This window comes from Carcharhinus amblyrhynchos, chromosome 18 (genome assembly GCF_965287045.1).
Source record: "Carcharhinus amblyrhynchos chromosome 18, sCarAmb.v2.hapA, whole genome shotgun sequence".
Taxonomy (NCBI): Eukaryota; Metazoa; Chordata; class Chondrichthyes; order Carcharhiniformes; family Carcharhinidae; genus Carcharhinus; species Carcharhinus amblyrhynchos.
The window spans coordinates 20565096-20584263 of NC_137341.1; the positions used below are offsets into that span (position 1 = coordinate 20565096).

The window sequence follows — 19168 nt, forward strand, 5'->3', positions numbered from 1 at the left end:
TTCAACAATGTCTCACAAAAACAAATTAGTGTGTAAAACTGGGGGTAATGTTGAGACCAGATCAGAAACTCCAAGGTGTGTTATGAAGTTAGCATGACGTTTTATTTGATTTTTGGCATTAGGGTGAGCATAGTGTTTCACTCCACGTACAGTTCAAGTGACTCAGTAGGAAGCATTTATCAAAACAAGCTTTTTAAAGATGACAGAATATAACAAAAAGAATTAGCATAACTTTTTCCAACTAAAATATTTAAAACATGTCAAAGTATTCTTAACAGCCAGCTATTTCTATTGTTCCAATTTAACAGTGTCCTCACATAGACATTAATCCCTTCTTTAGAATTAGTTAGCACAGGAAGCAAAATGCTTAAATGGCTACTCAAATTCTGGCCTTTTAACACCTTTGGTGAGTGATCCAGACAGATGCTTGTCTTCTAATTCTCATGTAGAAAATTCAAGAGCTCCGCCTCAACAGTATAATCTCAGAAAAAGAGATTTATTTCCTAGTAGATTGAAGCCTCAAGACCGCAGAGCAAGAGATAGGAAGTGATCTCTCTCCAAAGATCCCAAAAATCAGATTACCTCGAGTTCTCTGTGAAAGCCTAGTCCAGTCATATAATCTTACCTGTCAATCAATTTCATGGAGATTTATTCTGCAATATCCCAGGGGAAAACACAAAACAACAGAACCCTAGTTCAGATTAAAGCAAACATTGCAGCAATTATGTTGCCACAATAACAACAGTGCTACAATTAAAGAAGGCATTGGTGAGACCACACCAGGAATATTTTGTGCAGTTTTGATCTGCAGTTGAGAGAGTGCAGAGAAGATTTACCAGACTGATTTCTAGGGTGGCAGGACTGGCGTATGAGGAGAGGTTGTCAGTTAAGCTTGTGCACTCAAGTTTAAAAAAATGAGGGGTGGGGGGTAATCCCCTAGAAACCTATAAAATTCGAACGGGACTAGACAGTGTAGATACAGGAAGGATGTTTCCGATGGTGGGCTGTCCAGAACCAAAGTCATAGTCTAAGGATAAGGAGTAAACATATTAGAATTGAGATGAGGAGTTTCATCACTCAGTGGTAAGCCTGTGAAATTCACTAACACACAAAGCAGTTGAGGCCAAAACATTAATATTTCCAAGAAGGATTTAGATATAGCTGCATGGGGTGAAGGGATCAAAGGATGTGGCTGGAAGGCGGGATCAGGCAGTTGAGTTGGATGACCAGTCATGATCATTGTGAATGGCGGAGGAGGCTTGAAGAGCCGAAAGGTCTACTTGTGCTTTCCTTTCTATGTTGCTACAGTTGTGAATGATATGTGGGGCCTATTGTAGTGTTGTTAAATTCTATCACCAATGTGATTTTCTTAAATGGTCCCTATATCAATGTGTGGATTTAATCTTGAACTGGCCAGTTTGTTCTCCAGCTGTTGAGTGAACTGCATAATGTGCTTTTCTTAAACATGGAATTCTGTGGAGTTAAACCTAATATAGGCTTGAATGTTGATGTGCAGAAGCACTGTTGCTGTGGTAATGTGTGGAAGTCCTGTTTCCTTGGAAACACTTGAAACATTTGTAAAGGAAATAGGAATCAAGATGGCCTAAAGTGAAATAGGCAAGGCACACTTGAACTCCAGGTACCAAATAGAAATAAATAATGTATTTATAAAGGAGAATGTAAACTTGAATGATAGCTAAATTCTATTACAAAATCAGAATGCTGCAGATTCCAGAAATCTGAAGTAAAAAGAGGGAATGTTGAAAATATTTGGCAGCTCTACGAAAATAAAAAGAATTAACATTTCAGATGTGGCCTTCCGTTAGTATTGAGGAACATTAGACGTGTAATAGATTTTGAGGATGTGAAAGAGTGCAAGAACAACAAAAGAGACGGTTAGTGTTAGGGTGGCAGGCAGGACAGATTAAATAGTAAAAGGTTTCATTGTACAAAAGTCAAAGGGAGTGGTAATGAGCCAAGTGAAGAAACAAAAGATGTCTCAAACAAAAAAGCAGGAAAATCTCCAGTGGGGATTAGCACCAGTGGGGAGAGAATAGAGCCACCATTTTGAGTCTGGGTGACCCTTTTTTTGTTAGAGCTCTGCAATATTTTGCTTTTATAAAAGATGTCTCTCGATGTGGTGACGAGCTAAATTGCAGGTGTATATGCCCGCATCCCTTCCAGAACCATGATAGAGTCTTCCTTGTCCTATCTTTCCACCCCACCAGCCTCTCTTCAAAGGATCATCCTTCAACTCTTGCATGATGCCACCATGAAACACACATCTTCACCTCACTGCCTACTGTCAGCATCCTTGTGATGCTTTGGTCCACTTCTCCAGCTCCCCATTCCCTTTCCAGAGCATCTTTTCCCTGCAACCACACCTGCTCCTTTTCTTCCTTCCTTCCTTCCCTCACTGTTGAAGGCCACAAACACTCCTTTCCAGTTTAGCAGCATTTCACTTCCTCTTCAATTTGGTTTACTTATTCACTGCTCCAATGTGGTCTCCTCTACACTGAGGATACTAAACGTAGGCAGGGTGACTGCTTTGTGGAACGCCTTCGCTCAATCCGCAAGCCATGATCCCAACCTTCCTGTACCTCAGAAGTTCAACTCAGAATCTTGGACTCATGTCCACATGTCAGTCCTTGGCTTGCTGCAATGCTCCAGTGAAGCCCAATGCAAGCTGGAGGAGCAGCTTCGCATCTTCTGGTTAGGCACATTAGTCCTCTGGATTCAACATTTGAGTTTAAACGCTTTAGACTGTGACTTTTTTTCCTCAGTCTTACTCCCTTTGTAAAAGGGAATTCCTTTTTTTGGTGTCTCTGCAAACAAACCACCCCCAAACTAGGCCATCTGTCACTCACTCTTCAGTTTGCTGATGATTTTAAATGCTGTATCAAATCTCTTAGCTGCCTTCTCTCCAAAGAGAATCATCCCAACTTCTCCAGTCTGTCCTCATAACTGAAGTTTCTCATCCCCTGAATCCAATTCTTGTAAATCTCTTCTGCAATCTATCCAATGTGTTCACATCCTTCCTATAGTGTGGCATCCAGAACTGTACAAAATCCAGCTGAAGCCTAACTAGTGTCTTATACAACTTCCTCCTTGATCTTATACCAAATGCTCCTATTAATAAAACCCAGGATAATGTATACTTTAACTACTACCTTCAATGATCTATGCACATATACATCCAGGTCTCTCTGTTCCTGCATGCTTTTAAGAATTGTACGTCTTATTTTATAATCGTTAGTCCATGTTCTTCCTGCCAGAATGAATCATTTCATGTTTCTCCAAGTTGGACTTCAGCTGCCACCTATCTGTCCACTCCATCAGCTTGTCTATGTCCTTTTTTTGAAGTTCTATACCATGCTGTTCACAATTTGCAATTCAAGTTTTGCATCATCTAAAAACTTTGAAGTTGTTCCCTGCACACCAAGATCTTGGTCACTAATGCAAATCAGGAAAATACCGACCCTGAGGAACACCGGTACAAGCCTCCCTCCAGCCTGAAAAATATCCGTTGACCATTATTCCTTGCTCCCCATTACTTTGCCAATTTTGTATCCACTGCAGTGATCCTTTTATTCCATGAGCAGTAAATTTTGTCACAAGTCTGTCATGTGGCACTGTGCCTTTTGAAAATCCATGTAAACTACAGCAACATTACCATTATCGACCCTTTCTGTTACCTCCTTAAAGTCCAGCATGTTAGTTAAATCATGATTTCCTCTTTAGAAATCCATGCTGGCAGTTTCTAATCAATCCACATTTTTCCATGTGATTATTAATTTTATCCCAAATAATTGTTTCTAAAAGCTTTCCTGCCCACAAAATTAAACTGTTCTGTAATTGCTGGAGCTATTCTTGCATTTTTTGAAGAAAGGTGTAGCGCTTGTAATTTTCCAGTCCTCTGGCACGTCCCTTAAGTCTGGGAGAGATTATGGCCAGTGCCCCTGCAATTTCCACTCTGTCTTCCTTCAGTATCCTTGGATGCATCTCATCTGGTCCTGGTGTCTTGTCAACTTTTTTTAAGTACTGAGAGTTGATCTAACACTTCATCTTTATCAATTTTGAAGCCTTCCAGTGACACAGTTTCCTCCTCTATCACCATGGCCTGGATAGCATCTACCTCCTTGGTAATGACATGCAAAGTATTCATTGAATACCTCAGCCATGCCCCCGCCTCCTTTAATTTCATTAAGCAGTTAATACAATATACACTTTCCTGGGTTTTAGATTCCTTTTTAGATCCCTAATTTGCCCTTCATTTCCTCTTATAGGAGGCTTTGGAATTCTCATTTATGTTAGCTACCATTGTTTCCTGATAATCCCTTGTTGCTTCTCTAATATGCTTTTCACCTTCCTTCTGAACCGTGTCTTTTTCTCTTGATTTCTCAGTTGTATTTTCTGTCTAACACTTGCCATAAGTGCCCTTTTTCTCCTTTATCTTAGTATCTATCTAAATTTTCATTCAGGGACTCTGGATTTGTTAATGCTACTTTTCTCTCGTGAGGAAATATACCTTGAGTGTGCCTGAAACATTCCTTTTCTTTGAAGGTAACCCATTCTTCAGCCACAGGTTTTTCCTGCCAACCTTTGGTTCCAGTCTATCTGACCTAACTCCATTCTTGCCCCATTGAAATTTGTTCTCCCCCAGTTACTTATTTTCTTTTATCATCTTAGGTCTTAGAATCATAGAATCCCTACTGTGCAGAAGGAGGCCATTCAGCCCATCGTGTCTGGATCGACCACAATCTCACCTGGACCCTATTCCTTTATCCGCAAGTCTTGTGATACAATGATCACTTTCTCCTAAATGTTTCCCTATTGATCTTGACCTGCTTGGCCCACATCATTTCCACAGACTAAGTCCAAACAGTGCTTCCTTTCTTGTTGGACTGTTCACACACATTTTCCTGAACACGATGTAGCTGCACTTGTCCCTCTCTACGCTTTATGCTACCACTGTCCCAGTCTACACTTAGGTAATTAAAGTCTCCCATTAGAACTACTCTATAATGTTTGCATCCCTCTATAATTTCCCTGCAGATTTGTTCCCCTACATCTTTCTCATTCTAATACTTTTTTTGTTCCTTTAGCCAAATTGATTCTGTCCTTGAACTTTCTGGGACATCCTTCTTAATTTTTGCAAAGCCAATGCTAGATGGATCAGTGGACCCCAATCCATTCCTTTCTCCAAAAACAAAACTTAAATTCCAATTGAATTCAATTCAAGTGAGGCAAGTGAAATCTAAGTTGACCAAATAAGGCATTAAACCCCTTTTTGTGCTTGATCTCAGCCAAAAGGCCAAGAAGTGACATCCTCTTTCTCCAGCACTGCAATGCTTGCTTAAACAATACTGCTACCCTCCTTTTGTTTTACTTTCCTATCTTTTCTATTGGACCATTTTGTACTAGCTCGTCTGTTTGCCCTGTTTCATTTTGAATGAAACAACTACTTCCTGAGTCTGCCTATCTTGTCACTGTAACATTGACCATTGAGCTTTTCATCTGTAACTTTTGGGATTAGATTTATCATAAAATAAATGAAGGGTTTCAAACCATTTCTTCTGGTGAACATTGTCCACCTAGATGCATGTACTTTGCAGCCAATGGCCCCTAAACTTTCCATAGCCATGGTCTCCCTGAATAAAGAACTCTAGCCCAGTGCTCTCTTGTTACCCGCACTTGGAGAGCTTCGTATCCCAAAGCAACACAACACAGAGAATCCCACAAAGCATGGAGTCATCTTTCCCAGGATACATAAGCTGGAGAGTCACTGCTACAAGACTATGAGACTGGCTAAGGAAACCCAGCTTCATCAGATGTCTGCAGGGTGTATGCTGGTGTCCCAGCACAAGCTCTTTATTTGGACTGGGATAAGGTACAGGGAAGGAGAGTTTTTGAGAACAATTTTTGTTGGCTTTTGTTTTATATTAAAAATGTTGCTAAAAGGTATTCTGAATCATAGAATCCATACAGTACAGAAAGAAGCCATTCAGCCCATAGAGCTGCACTGACAATCTCCAATCCAGGTTCTATCCCTGTAACCCCATACATTTTACCTTGCTGATCTCCATGACACTAAGGGGCAATTTAACGTGGCCAATCCACCTAACCCGCACACCTTTTGGACTGTGGGAGGAAACCCACATAGACACAGGGAGAAATGTGCAAACTGTGCACAGACCGTCAATCAAGACTGGAATTGAACCTGGTGCTGTGAGGCAGCAGTGCTAATGACTGTGCTGCCCTGAACTCCTGGCCGTTTTGGCCTTAAGTGTTCAATAAAATTACTGATTGATCAACAGTTCTGACATGCCACTGCAAGAAACTGCACCAACCTCAGAAGACCAACACGGGACACGGAGGACAGAGTACCCATCTTCTCCAGAGCCTTCAACATGTCATTGAAGAAGATGAACATCTTGCCAAAGCCACTGCTACTACTTGCCTTCAAACAACTGCACCATCTCAAACAGACCATTGTCCGCATCAAACTACCCAGCCTTCAGGAGGACAGTGATCACGACATAACACTGCCACAGCAATCTCTGCAAGATGTGCTGGATCATTGACACGGATGCCATCATCTTGTGTGAGAACACTATCCACCAGGTACACAGTGCATACACTTGCAACTCGGCCAACATTGTCTACCTGATATGCTGCAGGAAAGGATGTCCCAAGGCATGGTACGTTGGGGAGATGATGCGGATGCTATGACGGCAGATGAATGAACACCACTCAACAATCACCAGGCAAGAGTGTTCGCTTCCTGTTGGAGAACACTTCAGCAGTCACAGATATTTGGCCTCTGATCTTCGGGTAAGCGTTCTCCAAGGCGGCCTTCACGGCATGACAATGCAGAGTCGCTGAGCAGAGACTGATAGCCAAGTTCCGCATACATGAGGACCGGGATGTTGGGTTCATGTCACACTATATGTAATCCCCATGACTTGCCTAGGCTTGCAAAATCTCACTAACTGACCTGGCTGGAGCCAATGCAGATCTTTTTAACCTGTGCTTAACCCTCTCTCCACTCACTTTGTACCTTTTTAAGACCTGACGACCTGTAAGACTTGCATTCCAACCATTTATTTTGTAAATTTGAGTTTGTATCTTTATATGCCCTGTTTGCGAACAGAACTCCCACTCACTTGATGAAGGGGCAGCACTCCGAAAATTAGTGGCTTATGCTACCAAATAAACCTGTTGGACTTTAACCTGGTGTTGTGAGACTTCTTACTGTGTTCATGTTTTTTTTATCCAGGGAGAATCTTGTGTAGAATTTGAGCTAAAGATGAAAATAGCTCCACCAGATTTTTGTCCTCACTGCTAACTTGAGGTAGCAACAGCCTAGTTTAAATTAAATCAATTTAGTCAAGTGACTGCACTGTAGATACTTATGATTGTCTGTGATCTGGCTGAGTTTAATAAAGCGATTGCACAGATGGCTCCTCAGTAGAACCCTCGTTGCTCACTAGCTACTAAAGATACTGAATACCCTACTAGTCCATGACTTCCAAATTCAGATCGGTGGAATGATTTTGTCCAAAGAGCATACGGTGGGCAGATTGGCAGCAGTTGTTATAATTGACAGTTCTAGAAAAGATGAGAAATGAATACCCAGTAGATGTGGTCCATTCATGTCATATTTAGTCCATGAATGATTCTATGAAAAAATTACTCTGAAAGTATGAGACTTGGAACATGTTAATTCTCTAGTCGAAAAGTCCTTTGGCATTTCAGTAGCATAGGTTTAAGATGAGGTTCATCCTGTCTGGACTAGATTCGAGTTAGTTCTGGCATGAGGTGAAGAGAATATTCTTTGAAAATGTGACAATTATGGTCTTTTTTTTTAATGAAAGTGTTTCAGAATTTACCCTTGGTTTTCTTTCTTTTTCCCAGCCATAGACCTCTTGTATGGAGGTATATATTGTTTTATGTGTCAAGATTATATATATGATAAAGACATGGAACAAATTGCCAAAGAAGAACAAAGAAAAGCATGGAAGTTGCAAGGTATGTGATAGAATGTTTCAGTTCATTTTGGGGTGGGCTATATTGGGAACTTTCTGCTGGGGGAAACCTTGGGGGAAAACGGTCAGGAAGAATCAACCTGGTGGGGAAAAAAAAGAGTTATTGCAGCGCTCCTCTTAATGGTTTTCTTGTGCTTAGTTATGCTAATGAGAGAGACAGTTTGGCCTGTTGGAGTTCATTCCTCTTATTAAACGTTCAAGTTATAGTATCTAAGAAATGACAGCAAAATCAGAGGGATTTGGTGTGGAAATTTAGACAATCCATATATATGGAAGTTGGCAAACAGGAGGCTGGTGAAAAGATCACTGGTATAATTAAATCTGGAGGTGACAAAAAGCATGGATGGTGATTTTTGTGGCAGAAAATTTGAGGTAAAATGATGCTGGATTTTTTTTAGTGGAGGCAGATAATCTTTATGATAAAGAGGAGAGAGGCCTGTAATGACTCAGGAAATCTGACTGGAAAGGGATACGGTTTTTGCATTCTGTAATAAACTACTACTGTGGTGTACACACTAGGACTACAGTTATCAGGGCAGCCTATACTCAACAAGCCTCGTGGAGATCAATCAATGATTTCCCCATAGACCTCATGGGGTTTATCTCATTCCTTCCCCGCCCTCGCTCCCGGTTCCCCCTCGCTCCCGGTTCCCCCTCGCTCCCGGTTCCCCCTCGCTCCCGGTTCCCCCTCGCTCCCGGTTCCCCCTCGCTCCCGGTTCCCCCTCGCTCCCGGTTCCCCCTCGCTCCCGGTTCCCCCTCGCTCCCGGTTCCCCCTCGCTCCCGGTTCCCCCTCGCTCCCATGACAATGAGGCTGCCTTTGCCTCTTTGACGGATATATGAACACCTATTCTGCAAAGAGCCATTACAGGGAGCTCGTTCTTGGTTGCAACCTCTGACTGGTATCCACCGCCTCTGTCTTCATGTCCGAACCCAAATTTGCATTGCCCAGATGACTGGTTCTTGAATTTTTAAAGGGCGGAGTTTCCTGTTGACAGACAGTAACCCAAGGCTGGAATTGAACCCGGGTCCCTGGAACTGAGAGGCAGCAGTGCTAACCACTGAGTTGCTCACCGTTCTGCAGTCTCATCAATAATTCAGTGACAGGTTCACCAGGAAATTTAGTTGCCCTGTTAAACTTGTAGCTTGGCAATGTAACAGAAGGTTTAGGTTGTAGTGGTCTGATGCCATATCTAACAATTCGTCAAAAGACTTTGAATCTGGAGCTGCTGATTTAGGTTAAACTTTTTATGATGCTGATCCTCATGTATCCCTGGAAGAAAATATCACATTCGTTCGGCGTACTGGAGCCAATTCTCTACCCCATATTCTAAGTTTCCAGTTTCTCAAACAGTGGCATTTTCAATATCTCCATCACTGTCTTGCTGGGTTCATTGAAAGGCAAGGCTTTATAAAACTTTTGTTGTTCCTCATCGCCAATATAATGACTCAGAAAACTCGACTGGAAACAAACATTATTTTATTACTGAATGCAAATTAATGAGTTCCAGCTGGACAGGCCACTGCATTTTACCAGGGGAACTTGTACTCAACAAGGCCCACAGGGAAATCAATCAGTGATTTTCCCCATGGACCTTTGGGGGTTATCACAGGGTCAGAAATATTCAGCTTGAGTTGAGCAAATTGTGAAGTTGCAAACAGTCGGGTTCAACCTAAGATGGTGGCTGTGGTGGAAGATGCATTCAGTTTTTATACCAAGTTCGAAGATTGAATTTGGTTTTCTTATTGTTCAGCTGAAGAAGTTAAGCCTTTTTATATGTCATGTTTTCTTTTTGTTTTTTTCTAGCAAATGCTTTCTTCATAATCTTAAAGCTTTGAATCATACCAGTTATTTGTAACTTTCTAGTGTGCATGTGCTCTTTTCAAGGTTAGCATGGCTAAAAGCTAACTTCATGTTTTACTCCACCATCAACCCCACCACTGATTTCTGTAGTATCGCTTATGTTTTACATACAGTCCACTGCCCCTCCAGCTGTGCCAATGCTTCACATCGGTCAGGTGCCATCCATGAATAAGATCCTTTCATATTTATTGTTATGTTCATTTATGCATTATTCGGTTTTTTGCATTAAAACCTGCATGCCTTGTCTGAATCTGTGTATTTTCTCTTCTACTCATTACCTGCCATAAGTTTGTGCTATCCACTAATTTAGTATTATTCAGAACATCATGATCCATATCAGTAGCAAATATTGTAAGCAGATCACTGTAGAATATAATTTCGTGACTTTTTTCCTAGGCAAACTATTTTTAATTATTTGTATACTTTTTTTTTTGCTTAATTTATTTTCAATCAGTCAACTACAAGCTGAGTCTTAACTTACTACTCTTGTGTGCTGAGTTTCATTTCAAGTAAGCTGCATCTATTGGATTGCCCCTTTCAGCTACTTTAGCTGCTATAGATTTGTAGCATGTGCTTGAATGGCTGCTCTGTTATACATTTGCTCTTTTTACCTGTAAACTAAGACTTGCATTTTTAAAATTTATTCTTTTGCAGGATATGGGCGCTGCTGGCTGAGCCAGCATTTTGTTACTCCTCCCTACTTCCTCCCTGAAGGTGGTGGTGAGCTGCTACCACCTTGAAGTGCTGCAGTCCAAGTAGTGTAGGTACACCAAAGTGGTGATAAGGAGGGGATTTTAGGATTTTCATTCAGAGACAGTAAAGGAACAAAAGTTTCAATTTGGCATGGGGTATGGGTTGGAGGGGATGGTGTCAATCTTCGAGTGTTGATAGAGCTGTACTCTTCCAGGCAGGTGGAGAGTATTCCATCACATTTTGAACAGTTTTTTATTTGTAGCTAATTGAATACACAGAACAAATAGATTTCTAAAGCCTCTGGGGAAAAATCTGTCTCATTGTAGTGGATGAAGCAGAAGTGCTACTATCCTGCTTGTAATGTCTGTGTGTCAGACCATGTTTGAGCTGCTGCAGGACATAAGGTTTCCAAGAGATATTGGGTCCAGGTAGTAGGAAAGGATGGAAAAGGAATAAGGCTGTAAAAGCAATAAGTGTATTCAAGGGAAATATAAGACAAGAGGGAATCAGACCTGCAGTGAAAGATCTCACTGGAAAGGTGCAGGTTCTAGCCCATGGTAAGTTATTTTGATTTAAATCTAATAATAGGTTGAAAAAGGGATGAAAAAAAAATGTGCATTTATATCTTGGGATGACCTAACTTTTTGTTTTCAAATGTAGTCGTGTAAAAATTTCAATTGAAGCATAATGCCAGCTACAAGATGTGTGCAGTAGGCATTTCCTTTTATTGGGACTGGCAGTGTGTCTGTCTGCCTGTCCTTCAAAATATCATGGAATGGGCTTGGATACTCTTGAACTAGCTTGTCTGCTGTGCACACAAACTGCCAGAGTAATTTTAGATTGCCTGTTGTGTGATTGTGCATGGTATACAGGACAAAAACATAATTTGACTCACTCAGTCCATGCCTGTTTATGCTCCACTCAATCCTCCATCTTCTCTGCTAAATCTACCATTATTGCCATGTATTCCCTTTTTCTCTCATGCTTGTCTAGCTTCCCTTTAAATGCATCTATTTGCTTAGCCTCTATCCAGTGGTCTGAAGAGGGAATGATCTTGTGTTAGGTGAAATTGCTGATGCAACTTTCACAATTTTTAACATTTGAATACTGCAGTTTTAGCACAGTGTTCCATTTGTTAGATATCAGCTCCCCAGAAAGAGAACTTCCTCTATGGTGTACAAGTGAAGATTTATGTGCGTCCACCTTGAATTTTTTTTTGCGCTTATAAAGAATTTGTGCATCATTAAAACTGAATCTGATCATATGTCATTAAAATTGAAATCTCTCTTAGGGGTTGGTGAAAAGTATTCAACATGGGAACCAACAAAAAGAGAATTGGAATTACTACGGCACAATCCCAAACGTAGGAAAATAACTACAAATTGTACCATCGGTAAGTGAATTCAAGTTCTGGAAAGGCAGGGACCAGAAACTTTGGGTGGCACTGACAATGGCTTGGTCAGTACAAAAGTTACATTTATAATTATGGTAGATTCAAAAATTTTTGTATGGTAATGTTATATGGTAGAAGCAAATCACTGTGTATTTCAATCTTTGTCATTTTTTTTTGTTGTTGCTTTTCCTGTGCATGGAATAATCCTTTATGATGGAAAAATCACCACCTAAGGACATGACATGAACCCAGTGACCATCCTGTATTTGGAATTGTATGAAAGCTTAGCTTTTTGTATTTTAAGCAACAGCCTTGATTCTTGCTCAGTGTCAGGAATTTGATATCCATCTCTCTTTTGTAACCATGGATTGTAATAGTATCAGAAAGCTTTATAAAATTTTGTTGAACTTGGCTTGTTTCAACTTGGGATATCCATTACTTGGTATCAAGCTGAATAATGTCCAATTGAAAGATAACACTAAAATGGGTTTACCATCCTCCAGAATTGGAGACTTTGGCCAAAATCCTGGCCTTAATTTAGTTTGCTATTGAACCTGATTTTAAAACATATGAACACGATCACCATTCTGGCTCTAATTGCAAATCCTGGAATCTTTGGGCAATCAGTTTTGGGATTTTTGAGGTACTTGTGGTATTGGGACAAAGGAGTTTAGGGTCGTAAAGCCTAGTTTTTCCTCATCATCCATATTGCAGAAGTAAACTGGAAGGGAAGCAGACTTGAAATGCCACAAAACTGAGAATCCCATAAATCTTGAAATAAACTTCAGCATGTCAGTCAGTATCAGTAGAGAGTACAGGCAAGCTAACGTTTTCGGTCAGAACAGTTCATGATGTTTCCAGGTTAGTGCTGTTAGTTACTGTTGTTCAGCTCACAATAAGTCAGGGATTCTGCTATTGGGTTGATGTTTACTGAACTTTTTATGGACTGTTGCTGAATAGAAAACCATATTACAGAGGTAATGCAGTTCTGGAGTCTGCACGTGATCTAATCCCTGAAGGAACAAGTTTATTTTCTGCTTTAATTTGACACCATGTGAAACATAACTCTAGAAATTACATACAGATCACAACACAAAAGGCTACTGAGACCATCCACAAATTGGATGGGCTGAATTGCCTATTTCCATATTTTTATCATCCACAACAAGCTAGTCCCTAATCCCATGTGCTCGTTGGTTCTTCTCCCGTTTCCTTAAACCACCTATCTAACTTGTTTTTCAGTACTGAATGACATGGTTTCTACTTGAATCATTGTCTCCATTAGTCCTAAAATATCTTGCCAGATATAAAACCCATGGAAGTGAGTAAATTTGCCTGATTAACCGAATGTTTACAATTTGCAAACTCTGTTACTATAATTGTTCATTGAATCATGGAATTTGCAACACATGGAATTTGGTCCACCTTGACTGCTTGCTCTAGCTCTTCTACTGGAGCAATACCGTGTGAATTCAATTTTTAAATTAATTTGGGGGATGAGGGCATTGCTGGCTAGGCCAGCATTTATTGTCCATCCCTAATTGTCCTTGACAAGGTGGTTGTGAGCTGCCTTACTGAACCACTGCAGTTCCTGTGGTGTAAGTACACCCATGGTGCTGTTAAGGAGGGCATTCCAAAATTTTGACCCACTACACTGAATAAACAGTGATATATTTCCAAGTCAGGATATTGAATGACTTGGAGGGGAACTTCCAGGTGATGGTGTTCCTATGTATCTGCTGCCTGTGTCCTTCTAGCTGGTAGTGGGTTTGCAAGATGCTGCTTTAGGAGCCTTGAGTTCCTGAAGTGCATCTTGCAGATGGTACTTACTGCTTGCCACCATTTCGTTATCGCTTTTTGCAACCTTTTACAGCTTTCTGCTTTGCATGCTTAAGACTTTGTATATTTACAAAAGCAATTTTGTAGTCTTTGCCTTGCCACCGATGACCACATGAGGTATTCTTCGAACAGTAAACAAAACAAGAAGTTTGTTTATTTACTGTCACAAGTAGGTTTGCATTAACATTGCAGTGAAATAAACTTCATCACCCATAGCTGGGATTGTATTTTGCTGTATCGTTTTCCCAGAATTGTGCTTGGTTTGACTTCCATGGTGTGTGGCCTGCATATCATGGAGTGATGTTGTACCGGAAGGTCAAGAATTTATCACTTTATGTATCAATTTATCTTTCTTAGGAGTAAATCACACTAGCCCAGTAGCCCTGTAAATGGCGCATTGCCGTTAGAAAAATTTCCCCAGTGTGGCTCTTGCAATGAGTCATCAATTTCTACGATAAAATCAATGAACTTGGGTGGTGAGTGGTTTTTCTTGTTGGACCACTTGTAACCTTCAATTAACTGAAAATAAATAGTTTGAAGTCTCTTCTAATGCAAAGGGATATTGAAGAATCTGTTTTGCTTTAGTGTAGTTTGTGGCAGATATTCTCTGCCAACTACTTGTGCCATCACTGCCACAGGATGTTTGTTTTTGGTGAAAATGTTAAACACCAAAAGATGACTGATTTTCACAATTCATTTTTGATTGCGGTCTCTGCTTCCTTTATCTCCCCCGCCACACCAAGAATCAGAAGGGGAGAATCAGCTGTGGGACAGAGCAAGGGTATCGATTGAGCTTGTTCCAACCACTATGCTCACTCACTATCATCTGTGATTCTTCCATTGTTTTATTCTCCTCAAAAATCAAACAATGACATTAATATCTCTAATTTGCAATCCATTTTCTGAAGATATTGATTCATCTCCTTTTAAAGCATCAATTTTCTCCAGATCAATGACAGGAACAGACCAAAACACACACCCCCTGTGCCATCAGGGATGGAATATTCAAATTTCTCCCATGCAAATAATTATAGTTGCTTGAAGCTTTTTTCACAATGTAGCCTTCTGAGCTTTGTATGTTGTACAAATAATTTTCCATAACCTCATTTTTTTAGATAGGAGTCTGAAACTTGTGAACCATGTTCTGAACCTGATTTCAACATTGATCAATAGTATTGGGGTAATTTTTGTTTGGTAACCTGATAATCTCCCAGATGCATGCTAGTAGCCTATTTGCTGTATAAGTAACTGGTTCATGCCAGCCATATACACCTGAGAATGTGATCAATGATCACTCCCAAATTCTTTTTGACTTTGTCCTTATGTTTCAGTTTGCATGCTATTGACCTTCAGAAAAAAGCCATTGGTTGAATTAAAAGATATGGCCCACTTTTTGGATGATTCGTACATACCAGTTTGACATTTGTCACTACACAATGATTCCCACTGCCTAATTCTTGCTTGGTTTTTAAAAAAAGTAATATATTTTTGAAAAATTTCCATTTTTAACAAATCCCCAAAATCTGGTACATAGAAAAGTTTAAAAATCAATGCAATTAGTTCAGATTATTCATTGTAATCAGCGCTTCACTGGACAGATAATGGAAGAATATTTCAGAAAGAGGGATGCTGGGCTAACAGGATAAAGCCATGGACACATGGCACTATGGTACACACCATCGTTTGTAGGATAATAGAGAAGGAGCAACAAAATATATGGAAAAACCTGTAGAGTTAAATGCTCAAAGCAGAGCCTAAATAGGCATTCCCAAATATCTAGATAATGAAAGGATATCCGAAAGAGTGAGGAGACCAGGCTAATGGCCACAATCACCTGACATGCTCTGACAATGCCAACTCTTGCATACGGATAACAAAAACAGAGCTACATCATCTTAAAGGAGTGGTTCAGATAATGTAGAGCCCAAGTTATTCTCAGTCTCTGCAGATAATTGGACTTTTTTCCCACCAGGGAAACCTTACTCATCCTTTACATAGACTTTCTACAGTGCCGAAGGAGGCCATTTGGCCCATCGAGCCTGCACCAACAACAGTCCCACCCAGGTCCTATCCCCACAACCCCAAGCACTTAACCTGCTAGTCTCCCTGACACTAAGGGGCAATTTAGATTGGCCAGTCCACCTAACCTGCATGTCTTTGAGCTGTGGGACAAAACCGGAGTACCCAGAGGAAATTCATGCAGACATGGGGAGAATGTGCAAACTGCATGCAGTCACAAGGCCAGAATCGAACCCGGGTCCCTGGTGCTCACCACTGTGCAATTGGGAAGAGTTGGATTAACTTCTCTGAGAACGACAACAAAAAAAATTAAAAGTTTGCGACCCTAATCTAAATGAGACGTGGCTCAGCAACATCAAAGTTGAGGGGAAAAAGTGAAAAAGATGGAGATAGCTAGGAAATCTATTGGGAAGAAACAGTACAATGTTTGCCTGGAACTGGAATAAGAGCATGAAATTGTAGGGGGGGGAGAAAAGGCACAAATGGAATTCTGCAACTAATGTCGAAGAAATCTAATGTAATGGATGCTGTCAGTTTTTTGTGATGGGTGAGAGAGGTGCGAGTCTGAGATAAGTACCTCAGGATTTGATCCATGGCACTCATGGGACATTCTGCAGCATCTACTGCACTCTTATTGTGACACGTATCATTAGAGAATTTCCAATAATGGGTGATGGAGATCCAACTGAATAGTCAAACTGCCAGTCCCGTGAAAAACACATGAACTGGAGAAATCAGCATTCTGCAAAGAGGCAGAAACTGTCTGAGTGTGCTGCAGAGGACTTAACAATAGACAAAACCCAAAGAGAACACAACTGTTGAAGCAAGTTGACAATTCAGCAGAATTGTCTAATACATATAACAAGAAGGAGGAGGAAATGTTGAATGTAGAAGTAGAGTTTGTTGCAACTGCAACAAAATAAACATGCCTGTTCTCTGAAAAATGATGGATACACCTTGGTAGAAACTAAAAGGATTGCAAAAACAGAGTAATGGTTTAAATAATTGTGATTCTTTGCAAGAGAAAACTGTTCTGACAGATAACAAAAAACTGCAGTAGTTTCAGGAAGAATTCTGATGCGTTCAATAACAATGATGAAAAATATCAGTTGACTGGAAATTTCTTGCAGAGCTGGAAATCCAAGATTGGAATGCTAATGTAACAATGTTTACATAAGACAAATAGTCTAAGAGTAAAACTTGCACATTCTCTGAATGAGAATCAGAAACCAAGAAGGCCAGCTTAATTATTGGATACAAACAAAATCAGCTCCCAATTGAGTGAGATTGGAAAGGCAATAAATCTGAATTGGAACAAATTTGGAACCAGTTGAAAACTGCAATCATAGAAAACTCTTAACAAAAATGGAGCTGCAACTAGTGGAGATGAATGCAAAATATAGGTGGAGGAGAAAGCAGTTGCATTAAATAAAGAACTCTGGTCTAAGCAGAAGGTTGGTTGATGCAAAGAAGGGGAAATGAAACCACTTAGTTAAAGATATGCTAGAGAGGACTAGTCAGAGCAGGAATCTGAGATTACATGCCAGAACCAGGTTTCTGAATTGGTTGCAATAAAACACTACAGCACAAACAGGCCCTTCAGCCCACGAGTTGTGCTGATCACATCTATACCTACCAAGCAATAGAACTATCTGTAACTCGTAATCCCATTAGATCCCATGTACTCATCCAGAAGTCTTTTAAAAGACCCCAGCGGGTTCGCCTCTACCACCACCGGCAGCCGATTCCACTCGCTCACCACCCTCTGAGTGAAAAACTTACCCCTAACATCCCCTATTATAACATAATAGAACCAAGATGATAACATGGTCGATGGGAAACATGCTAGGAAGAGAGAATTTTATCAGACCACCCGAGTACCAAAAATAGAATACCTTGGCCATTTCCTTCATGAGTGACAGTTTGTGAATGAGCTGTCAAGATGTAAAACTGTTGTATTACAATGGTTGCACCTGCATGCATTGTAGAATAAGGTGATCGACAGAGAAAAGAATCAACAGTGGATTGGAAATTGATACTATTATATTATTTATACAAAATATTTGTTTTCAACCTTTTCTGCTACTTGTTTAATATTTTTCTGTTTCTTCATCCTTCTCCTAAAGTGTCCAACTCCACTATCACAGCAGGCAGTCTATTCCACACCCCAACCACTGAGTAAAGAATCTACGTCAGACATCCCTCCTACATCTCCTACCATGAACCTTTTATAGTTATGCCCCTAGTAACAGCCATATTCACCTGAGGAAATAGTCTCTGCACGTCCACTCTAGCAATCCCCCTCATCTTATAAACCTCTAAGTCACCTGTCGTCATCCTCTGCTCCAAAGAGAAAAGCCCCAGTTCCCTCAACCTTTCCCTACAAGACCTACCCTCCAATCCAGGCAGCATCCTGGTAAATTTATGTTAACAAACTGAGTGAAACCATTCCACCTAAACACTCCTTTTGGGGATAGTGTTACTGTTCTCCATAGGCGTGTCCTAACTCCATGCTGTTGCTCTCGCCATCCCTGTACCTCTATCTTATCCTCTGTTTTGACTATCAGGAAATGTCAGTCTGGATGTGGGTCAGTCATTTCCAATGGTGGGATTGTTAGGTTGGATTGCTCAAGTAGAGAAGTTCCTCCTGCATTTTGTTTTCTCCCCTCCCTGTCTACTTATAATGTTCCTCCACCATCCTTTTCACTGCTCCTCCCTGTGATGGAGGATATAATTATCCGTCACACCTGCTCACTATATTGCTGATTGCAGATCACTGAAATCACCTCTGCAAAAGTCAGTTACTGTTAAATTTGAAATAAAAGAAAATGCGACAAGTACGCAGCAGGCCAGGCAACACTTATGTGGAGTGAGAAACTGGTGTTTTGTCAGAACTGGATTACACTAAAACCTGCTGGCTGAGTGCAAGGTCAACATCTTTAACTCTCTGATTGAGATTCTGGTATTTATGCTTGTGGAGAGGTAAACATGTTGAGCATGCAGGCTTCTCACTTCCTATTCATTCTCCTGTTGAACCTTACAAAATTTTAAATTGTCACAGAAGCCTTTGATGTCTTGTGGAATTGCTGCTCCCTTTCAACTGCTGCAACCCCCCAAACTGCCAGTGTGGGGCAGCACCTTCTTTATGGCTGCTGGAATCTGCTAGGAAACAGCAATAATAACTGGAAGCCTGTTAAGCCAGATTTTACGAGGTATACAGATCAGTGACAGGATGTAAATACTGAAATTTTACTTTTTGTTTTTTATTAAAACCTATTTTAACAAGATGTAGTAACCTTCATTGCTATCTAATGT

At 40.5% G+C, this 19168-nt stretch overlaps 1 protein-coding gene across 3 annotated transcripts in view; it reads left to right on the forward strand.

Annotated features, from left to right (window-relative positions):
* Window positions 1-19168, forward strand: part of usp22 (ubiquitin specific peptidase 22) — a 116891-nt gene that overhangs the window by 59762 nt on the left and 37961 nt on the right. For all 3 annotated transcript variants that reach the window (XM_080206491.1, XM_080206492.1, XM_080206493.1), the window contains 2 exons: window positions 7918-8031; window positions 11894-11995. In XM_080206491.1, coding sequence (XP_080062617.1) covers window positions 7918-8031; window positions 11894-11995 — 216 coding nt within the window. The remainder of the gene's footprint in view (window positions 1-7917; window positions 8032-11893; window positions 11996-19168) is intronic.